The following is a 9926-nucleotide window of genomic DNA, read 5'->3' as shown; positions in this document are numbered from 1 at the left end:
GCTAGGCGCTAGTCGGGCGGTGAGGGTGTGCCTAGCGCCTAGCAAGAAAATCGGGGATTACACGGGGATTAATCGGGGATTAGTTTTAGGGCTATTTAATATTTTAAAAACATATTAATCTATTATAATTAAGTAATTTATATAATATTGTTTTTAAAATTGTATTAAACACATGAAAACAAGATTTTAATTTCAAATTTATGATTTTTATACAAATTACGAACATAAGTAGGACGTTTTGAATTTTAGATGAAAAAAAAAAGTAAAAAAAAAAAAATAATAATAAAAATAAAATGGGCTAGGCGCCGTCTAGGCGGGCTAGGCGCCGTCTAGGCGGTCCAGGCGGACAAAAATCGGATCTCCGATTTTTTTCATCGATTTGGACAAAATCGCCGCGGTACTCCTCCGATCAGCGCCTAGGCGGCCGCTGGGAAATCATAACTTATGCTTTGTTTTTCTTCTCAGTTATAACATCTCAATCCCAATAGTCTATTAATAAACTTTAAGTTTCTATATATGGATAAAGTTGTCAATAATATGATCACCCTACAGTATCCTTTATTCTTCCAATAGTTGGAACTTTTTTCAGGGAGTTAAGCCTTGTGACATGAAATGGCCACAAATAAATGCTCGTTTAATTTGCCTTGTCTGAGTTGTCTCCTTTTTTTTTTTTTTTTTTTTTTGATAAAAACCTTGTCTATTGTGAAAATGATTAATAATCTATTTCTTGTATTTATGGCCTGCAATTTGTTTTTCTCCCTGTGATCGGTTCGATGGAAATTTTAAAAGTTTTGTTACGGATATGGATAATTTCCGATTAATATCTTTGCTAAATATTCTTTCCTTGTACATCAAGTCTTATGTAACTATATATACTCTTTGATTATCAATAATAAACTCAACCTTTTGCAATCATATTCTCTAAGATTTACATGGTATCAGAGCAAGGTTACAAAACCCTAAATTTCTAAAAAATTTCTGCCGTCAAAAAAAAAAAAAAAAAAAAAAAAAAAAATATTGTGCTTCCTCCTCACGAAGAACACAAAAAAATTCTACATCTTACTTTCTTCTAAAAACCTATCTATCATCTAAACTATGGTTGAAGGTGCTGGAACCATCGTTCCTACTAAGGAATCAATCACATCTTCTCCATACTATCTCTCTTCTAATGATCAACCTCACCATGTTCTTACCTCCTTTCTACTGAATGGGGAAAACTATGAGAAGTGGGCTAAGATTGCTCGCAATAACCTAGCAGCAAAGCACAAACTCGGCTTTGTTGATGGGTCACTTCTGAAACCTACATCTGATTCTCCGGATTATCAACGATGGATACAAGTTAACTCGATGTTGTGTGGATGGCTCTATGCGAGTCTCGATCCCAAGATTCAGAAGGCAATCTCGTTCGTTGACAACTCAAAAGTCTTATGGGACAATCTTCGGATTAGATATTCTATCGGTAACGCTTCTCGTGTCCACCAAATCAAATCTTCTATTGTTGCCTGCTCTTAAGACGGACAAGATGTGGCCGAGTACTTTGGTAAGCTCAAGGTGATGTGGGATGATCTTGACGACTATGAACCGTTTATTGATTGTTGTTGTAGCTCTCCTACTTGTCCTCAACGTCTTAAGCAGCAAACACGTCGAGATCTCGAGCGTATTCACCAATTTCTCATGGGACTCGATGCTTCTCGGTTTGGGACTACACGCACAAACATCCTTAGCAGGCTTAATCGTGACACAGACATGACTCTTGATCATGTTTACTCCGAAGTTATTGCTGAAGAAAGACACTTACTTGTTGCTAGATCTAAAGAAGAACGAATCGAGGCTGTCGGGTTTGCGGTGAAAGCTGGTGTTAATGCTATTGCATCTGCTACTCGTCTCAATCAAGGTCCATGGACTCACTGCGGACGCACTAATCACTCGATAGATACATGTTTTGAACTTCACGGTTTACCAGACTGGTGGATTGAGAAGCATGGTACTTCTCGGGGCGGTTCACGCACCGATTCAAGTCGCGGACGAGGTCGTGGCTCTTACAGAGGAAGAGGTCGTGGGCGTACTTCTTACCGAGCTAACAATGCTCAAGTTGATACTGAAGATGACCTTTCCGATCTGCCTGGTGTAAGTAAGGAGACATGGTCTGCGATTAAGAGCTTGTTAAAATCAGATCAATCATCAAGTCACGACAAACTCTCTGGTAAGCGTTCTTGTGTTGAATTTCTACTTGACTCCGGAGCGTCTCATCATATGACAGGAGACGATGATCTCCTAGTTAACACTCACAACATTCCTCGAAGTATTATTGTTCTTCCCAACGGGAAACACACGTTTGCTATCAAAGAAGGCACAATGCTTCTTGGAGACCATGTTCAGCTCAATCGTGTTCTTTATGTTCCCGATCTCTCTTGCACTCTTATCTCCTTAGCCAGACTTTTACGAGAGATGTCTTCATTCGCCTTATTCACTGATAAATTTTGTGTTATACAGGACCGCACTTCGAAGATGCTGATTAGCGCAGGTAAAGAGAGAGACGGGGTTTATCACTTTCGTGGAGCGGTTTCAGCAAGTGCTAATCATGTCAAGAAATCCACAAGAACTCTTTGGCATGAACGTTTGGGGCATCCTTCTACGAAGATTCTATCTAGTTTTCTATCTACTTTAGACGATTTTGATCACCATAATAGTGATAGTAGTGGTTTTTGCGAAGTTTGTATTCAAGCTAAACAAACAAGATCAGTTTTTCCGGAAAGTTCTAATAAAGCGGAAGCATGTTTTTCTTTAATACATTGCGATGTTTGGGGCCCTTACAAACTGGCCTCTACTTGTGGTTCACACTATTTTCTTACGATCGTGGATGATCATTCTCGGGCCGTGTGGACTTATCTTATTCTAGCTAAAAGTGAAGTTGCTACTCATCTCCGGCAATTTGTGGCTATGGCTCATCAACAGTTTGGAAAAAAGATTAAAGTTGTTCGTAGCGACAACGGTAGTGAGTTTCTCAGTCTTCGAACATTCTTCAAGGATCATGGAATTCAACATCAAACGTCCTGCGTCTACACTCCTCAACAAAATGGTAGAGTTGAGCGCAAACATCGTCATATTCTTAATATGGCGCGTTCTCTACTGTTTCAAGCTGATCTACCCATAAAGTTTTGGGGAGAAAGTGTACTGACCGCTGCGTACTTAATCAATCGTACACCTACTCCATTACTTGATGGTAAGACTCCGCATGAAATTCTTCACTCCACTCCTCCAACGTATGATCATCTAAGAGTGTTCGGCTGCTTATGCTTTGCAAAACGACATTCGGCGAGTCATGATAAATTTCAAGAGAAAGGACGTAAGTGCATCTTTATGGGCTATCCTCATAATAAAAAAGGTTGGCGTGTTTATGATATGGAGAAACAAGATTTTTTTGTCTCTCGGGATGTTATTTTTAACGAAGATACATTTCCCTACTCTAAGGAGCAACAATCTGATTCTTCATCTGTTCCTCTCGTCATGCCAATCCCGTTATCATCCGATGATGAGCTTCTTGATCAAACTACGCCCGAGCGTCTCATAGACAGGGGAGTGTTCTACCAGAATCCACCTCGGACCATTCTGCACCTATTGATAATTCCGCTGCTAATACTCCCAACAATATTTCTGATGAAACTACCGTTGACTCTTCTAGTGATTCTGACACTCCTCAAAATGTAACTGCCGATGAATGTGATCTTGGAACTGAACCTTTAGGAAGAGGTCATAGAAAGAAAATGAAATCAGTTCATTTACAACCTCCGTATGTTGCTCACTCTGCACGTCACGCTGAAACCCTTGTCTCTCTCAAGCTTGAGTCCTCTCCAGCATCTTCAGGTACCTGTTTCTATCCTATAACACATTATATATCATGTGACAAGTTTAGTTCGGCGCATCAAAAATTTCTTGCAGCTGTGACTATGGTGGATGAACCGGTTACTTATAAGCAAGCAGTTCAAATTTTGGAATGGCGTGAAGCTATGCGCAAAGAAATTGATGCTTTGGAACTAAATGAAACTTGGACACTTGAGCGTCTTCCCCACGGTGTCAAGGCATTGGGTTCAAAATGGGTGTATCGACTAAAATTCAATTCGGATGGTACACTTGAACGATATAAGGCCCGTTTAGACGCTCTCGGTAATCATCAAAAAGAGGGTGTTGATTTCTCTGAAACTTTTGCCCCAGTTGCTAAGCTACAAACAGTTCGTACTCTTCTTGGTGTTGCCTCGGTTAAACATTGGGAACTTCACCAAATGGATGTTCACAACGCTTTCTTACATGGGGATCTCGACGAAGATATATACATGAAACCTCCTCCAGGTTTTCTTCCCGCCGATCCGTCTCTTGTATGCAAATTAAAGAAGTCCATTTATGGTCTACGACAGGCTCCACGATGTTGGTTTTCCAAGCTCTCCACAGCTCTTCTCGACTACGGGTTCACTCGTTCTCACAAAGACAACTCACTCTTCACTTATAATCGTGGGTCAGTTGTACTTCATGTCCTTGTTTATGTTGATGATTTGATCGTATACGGGAATGATTCTAAAATTATAGCATCATTTAAAGCCTATTTGAGTCGGTGTTTCAAGATGAAAGACCTTGGTATGTTGAAGTACTTTCTTGGTATTGAAGTTGCTCATGGACCAGACGGGATTTTCCTCTCTCAACGGAAATATTGTCTTGACATAATTGAAGAATGTGGTCTCTCCGGTGCTCGTCCTGTTGATACTCCATTAGAGCAAAATCACAAATTTCTCTCTTCTACTAGTAATCCGTTTGAAGCACCTGATCAGTATCGTCGTCTCGTTGGTCGCCTTGTATACTTAACGCACACTCGCCCTGAGCTTAGTTATGCCGTAAATATACTCGCACAGTTCATGCAAGTTCCACTTATTGATCATTGGGAAGCAGCTCAACGTTTAGTCCGTTATTTAAAATCGTCTCCAGGCCAAGGCATTGTCTTGTCTTCCACGGCTCCACTTCAAGTGAATGCATATTGTGATTCCGATTACAATTCTTGTCCGAAGACTCGTAAGTCTCTTACTGGCTATATGGTCATGCTTGGTGATTCTCCTCTTATATGGAAGACAAAGAAACAGTCTCGCGTCTCTCTCTCCTCGGCTGAAGCTGAATATAGAGCTATGGCTATGACTTGTAAAGAACTTTTGTGGCTAAAGGAGATACTCTTATTTCTTGGTGTGAAACATTCTCAGCCTATGCGTTTATACTGTGACAGTAAAGCCGCTCTTCATATTGCAGCTAATTCGGTGTTTCACGAGCGGACGAAACATATCGAGAGTGACTGCCATTTTATTCGAGATGAAATAGTTTCCGGCACCATTGCTACTGCTTATCTCTCCACTCATGAACAACCAGCCGATATCTTCACTAAAGCTCTGGGTCGTGATCAGTTTCAGTATCTACGGTCCAAGTTGGGCGTTCTTAACTTACACGCTCCACCTTGAGGGGGAGTGTTACGGATATGGATAATTTCCGATTAATATCTTTGCTAAATATTCTTTCCTTGTACATCAAGTCTTATGTAACTATATATACTCTTTGATTATCAATAATAAACTCAACCTTTTGCAATCATATTCTCTAAGATTTACAAGTTTGCCAGCTGATATATATAAGTTCAATAAACTTATGATAACTCTTTTCTTAGTTGGGTAATTTTACAACAAACAAAAAGAGCAAAACACGAAGTTGTTTAAAACTTGTTCATTGTTAGTCTATCTTCTATGGTTGCTCTTTTCTTGTCTTCCATTCTGTATGCCTCTTTCTCCTTTATGTAAGGGATATAATGTTCTAGGTCATCCTAATTCTTTCGAATAAAAATTGAGTAGGAGTATTATTTTCTAGGAGTTTATGTGTTGAAAATTTTCGGAACGATCGATCAAGATTTACATATATACTTGTTCAAATCTTAGGTGTCCACATATATATATATATATCTTCGATATTTATACGGTTTAAGAATTTTCCTTATGTTTAACTCTATGATGAAGAACATTAAAAAAAAAACTTAAAATATAATAGCATGTAATCCTCCAAGTGGGTGTTGAGAAAAGAAAAGAGTTCAAAGATATTTTTTTTGGGAGTGAATTTCTTGGGTTTGCGGAAGTGTTTCCTTCAGACTGTCCAAAATCGTATTATTTCATTTTGCTTTTTAGTATATAAATAAGCAGACAAGGAGAGCTTTCCTACACTGCAAAACAGTACTTTCACTCATATTTAAAAAGCTTTTCTGTTAAAAGCTTTTTTTTTTTTGTGACTCAGTTAAAAACTGTTTAAAACTTTTATATATTTAACACTTTCTTTTTAATCATACTTATATATTTAGTACTTAAATACATATGTATTCATGTGAGCACAGGGAGTAGTTACTCGCATCTTACAAACAAAACCAAAAATGGTATGTAGGTACAGAAAGATCAATGACATTTGGCTAGTTATTTAGTAGTGTTTTTTTTTTGCTTGATAATCATAAAGTATATTGATATATGCGACCATCTATTATTTACTACTACTGGTTATAAACACGTAGTACGCACAGTCTAAACATCTGTAACAACTCACAACTGACATTAATATTTACTCTTTCTTATTAGTATTAAATAGTTAAGACTGAAAGTTACTAGTATATAATAAAATAAAAAATAGAATAGTAACAATAATACAAGCATATTCCTTTTGTTTGATTTATTCGTTTCATAAGTATTGTTATTTTAATTAACTAGTAGAACATATCAGAACTATGATGATTTTACAGTCGGAGTTGACGCCCTTAGTTTATGAAATAAAGGTACAATCAAAAACTTTGCTAATATCAAAAATCATTGCATATCATTTGTTTTAATAACTAAAAAGTTTTGAGCCTACGTTCATATCGCTCGAAAATCTTTAAATTTTAATTAAAATTATTTAATTTACTCGTCGAACTATTGACACTTAGTTAATCATCTTATATTAAGTAACTAAAGGATGAAAGTTATTAATAAAAATGTTTAATTAGTAAGCAACAAAAGTAAACAAAGGAAAGTCAAATAGGAATGAGTAGATATTAATATTTTTTTTTTCCATTTCTAAATCGTTACACGAAATTTACAATTTTCGGTTCGATGTAGATTAAAAAAAAAACACTTCTGGCCGAAACACCCTCCAGGCATCTACTAATTTAAAAGGGTGTTTATATAAACTAATAATCTACTCAAAATTAAGAAATAAAGTGTTATTTATGTCGCATGTCTTTCACTCTTCTCCCACTGTCTTCCTCTTCCACTCCACTAGACGCTCCAGAAACTTGTTAACCTGTACAATAAAATGGTTTCCAGTTTAATAAATTAACAGTCACAACTATAGTTATAAAGTTGCAATCAACTTCAAATTATTTATAGAAGGGTAAGTTTTAATTAGTTTACCTGAGAAGGGTCTTGAAGAGAATAAAAGGCATTGGTGTCCTTTGGAACTTTTGAGACAAGAATCCCAAAACCTTGCCCCCTTTCACGTAAAACCTATCGAATTATATAATTAATTTATTACGTTAATATTCGTTGAACTGTATAATCAAAGTAGATTTGTTTAACATAGTGAAAAAACTTAGATTATTTGATGGTACGAAAACGTGTATTATTCAAGTGTCACTATACCTTAAACGCATCTTCGTCAGTACGGTCATCCCCGATGTACACCGGCACAACATCTTCCGAATCCTCATATCCTATTTTAATTGCATAAATGATATGAGAATTTAAAGATATTTTCCAAATGAAAAATAAATAACTATATTTATGGGGTTCTCTCAGTCTCACCTAATGATTTTAGTAAAAAATTGAGTGCCTGGCCCTTGTCCCATTTGATTGTGGGGCGGATTTCAAGCACCTGGTTTTATAAATAGAAAGATTAAATAAAGATAATAATTATTGAAAAAATATTCTATATCAATACTTAATTAGCCTAATGACTAGTAAAAAAGAGGGAGATGAAGGTTACTTTTACCTTTCTACCCTGGGTTAGTTTCAGCTCTGGATAATCAATAAGAACTGATTTTACTACTTCAGCTAATGCAGTCCATCTCTGTTACAAGCAAACATTTAAATAAATAATGTGTTCTCTAGATGAAAAGTATGAGTAATTCGGTAAACGGTCACAATAACATCATGATCAACATCAAAATAACACAAGTGTTTTGCTTTGTGAGTACTAATTAGTGCTGAAAAGTGAAATATCTAAAAATCTTTAACAGTAGGTTTTTATTTGAAACTTAGGTGTCACGTACATTGCCAAAAAATACTTCATTTCAAGAAATAAATCTTTTAAGTTTCTCAAGTACTTCAGGTTAAGAACAAATTTTTTTTGGACCACTTATGTTTTTCAAATAAGAGAGTTTATTATTCATCATCATTTTTGTTCTTACCTTCTCATCAACACGTCGAAAATGTACGGATAGACAAAATTTGTTGTTCTCCACCATAGCCCCAGAGATCCATTTTGTCTTTTCCTCCAAAATCTTAATCACCTGAAAATTATTTATATCCGCCAAATTTAAATATATTTTTTACTGTTTTAACTCGTGTACGTAATTCGATTTGTTAAGTTAAAAAAGCTATCAAAATGTACCTTCTCGATCATTGGTAAAAATTCACGTGCAGGTTGGAATAGTACTCTTTCATTACTCTGTGGTCATTTAAAGAAAAAAAAAGAACCTTTTAGAAATCAAATTATTTTTATTTTTGTCAGTCGATTTTCTGCATTGTTTTCTCACCTGGCCGTAATTATTTTCGTTGGTCGGACCTTCAATGTCCATGCCGTGGCTTCCGGCGTAGTAAATCTCGTTTACTTTGACAAAACTACGAACCTGAAAACCAAAACATACTCGTACGTTATATATATCGTATTTATATAGAAAATAGTATGTATTTGGTAAAAATGTAATGTACCTTATCTATGGATCTTCCGGTGACGATAGCAGTCGGAAAATTCGAAGCCACGTCTTTTACAACATCTCGCATCTGTTAGAAAAATTTACATTAATTATCAAATGAAAAAACAGTAATAATTAATAAATAAATTAACCCAAAAGATATTTTGTAGGAAGAGAATAAAAACCTCATGGGTTATGAAAGCTTTGTCGGGATCTTCAACTATGGGAGAAAGAGTTCCGTCGTAATCAAGAAACATAACAATCTGTTTCCCTTTCGCAGCATTCACAATCTCATCAAACATATTTAAAGCCGAAGGAAATCTAACCTAAACAAAACATGATATATCATGATCAGATTCAAGAATCCGGAAAATGGGTTAATTAATTCAGGTTTAAGGTACGGATTTAACGTACGATCCAAGATGTTTTGTCGTCGATATCTGAGACAGAGTCATGGGAAGAGGATCTGAGACGTGTAGGGGAAGAATCACGCATGGAATCGATCAAAGATGTAATCTTTGGAGCAACAACTAAGTTGTTGTTGTTGTTCTTGTCGGCTACTTCAAGAAGTTTCAACAACTTTCGACGAGGGAAGTTAAAGTAAGTGGGAAATGAATTAGAGAACAGAGGAGAGTTAGTGACAGAGACAGTGATGGTTTTCAAACCCAAGATGGGTTTTCTGTCGGAAACGATGACATTCTGGTTAGTCATATTCTCGTTGAGACAGAGAGAAGACAGAGAAAGAAAGAGATGTAGAGAGAGAAGTGGTGAAGGAGGAGGAAGTGGTGAAGGAGGAGAAGAGGAATTTATAAGGAGAAGCGTGAGAAGAAGGAAGAGAAGACAAAAGAAATAGGAAAAAAACTCCATCTATCATTGGTGGCTCCCTCTGTACCTTTTTGGCCACATTATGCCTCTCTTCTCTCTTCTTTTCACTCTCCATTGGATCCTTGGAAAAATAGTTATTTAGGTTTTT

At 36.5% G+C, this 9926-nt stretch overlaps 2 protein-coding genes across 2 annotated transcripts; one reads left to right on the top strand and one right to left on the bottom strand.

Annotated features, from left to right (window-relative positions):
* The first annotated feature begins 1014 nt into the window (after window positions 1-1014).
* On the top strand, window positions 1015-1516 carry LOC110230719. Its single transcript, XM_021034308.1, has one exon. It carries the CDS (start codon window positions 1096-1098, stop codon window positions 1510-1512), a length of 417 nt encoding a protein of 138 aa, XP_020889967.1. The 5' UTR covers window positions 1015-1095; the 3' UTR covers window positions 1513-1516.
* A 5555-nt stretch (window positions 1517-7071) lies between these two features.
* LOC9323783 (trehalose-phosphate phosphatase B) lies at window positions 7072-9882 on the bottom strand. The gene is made up of 11 exons (XM_021034168.1): window positions 9368-9882; window positions 9139-9279; window positions 8970-9041; window positions 8795-8887; window positions 8650-8706; window positions 8447-8548; window positions 8029-8106; window positions 7842-7911; window positions 7680-7750; window positions 7452-7544; window positions 7072-7341 (listed from the first exon to the last, which is right to left on the bottom strand). Exons 1-11 carry the CDS (start codon window positions 9818-9820, stop codon window positions 7282-7284), a joined length of 1290 nt encoding a protein of 429 aa, XP_020889827.1. The 5' UTR covers window positions 9821-9882; the 3' UTR covers window positions 7072-7281.
* Window positions 9883-9926: the final 44 nt, after the last annotated feature.

The sequence above is a fragment of the Arabidopsis lyrata genome, assembly GCF_000004255.2.
Source record: "Arabidopsis lyrata subsp. lyrata unplaced genomic scaffold ARALYscaffold_2, whole genome shotgun sequence".
NCBI lineage: Eukaryota > Viridiplantae > Streptophyta > Magnoliopsida > Brassicales > Brassicaceae > Arabidopsis > Arabidopsis lyrata.
The sequence above is the reverse complement of the archived record's forward strand: the minus strand, read 5'-3'. Positions and strand labels throughout refer to the sequence as shown.

Bases quoted from the DNA above. Each gene is read 5' to 3' on its own strand.
- LOC110230719 (XM_021034308.1), top strand. From the start codon at position 1,096: ATGGTTGAAGGTGCTGGAACCATCGTTCCTACTAAGGAATCAATCACA.
- LOC9323783 (XM_021034168.1), bottom strand. From the start codon at position 9,820: ATGGAGTTTTTTTCCTATTTCTTTTGTCTTCTCTTCCTTCTTCTCACG. The intron at 8,888-8,969 runs GTACATTACATT...TTTGGTTTTCAG, and splicing joins CCGGAAGATCCATAGATAAG to GTTCGTAGTTTTGTCAAAGT. The intron at 8,107-8,446 runs GTAAGAACAAAA...TGCTTGTAACAG, and splicing joins TTCGACGTGTTGATGAGAAG to AGATGGACTGCATTAGCTGA.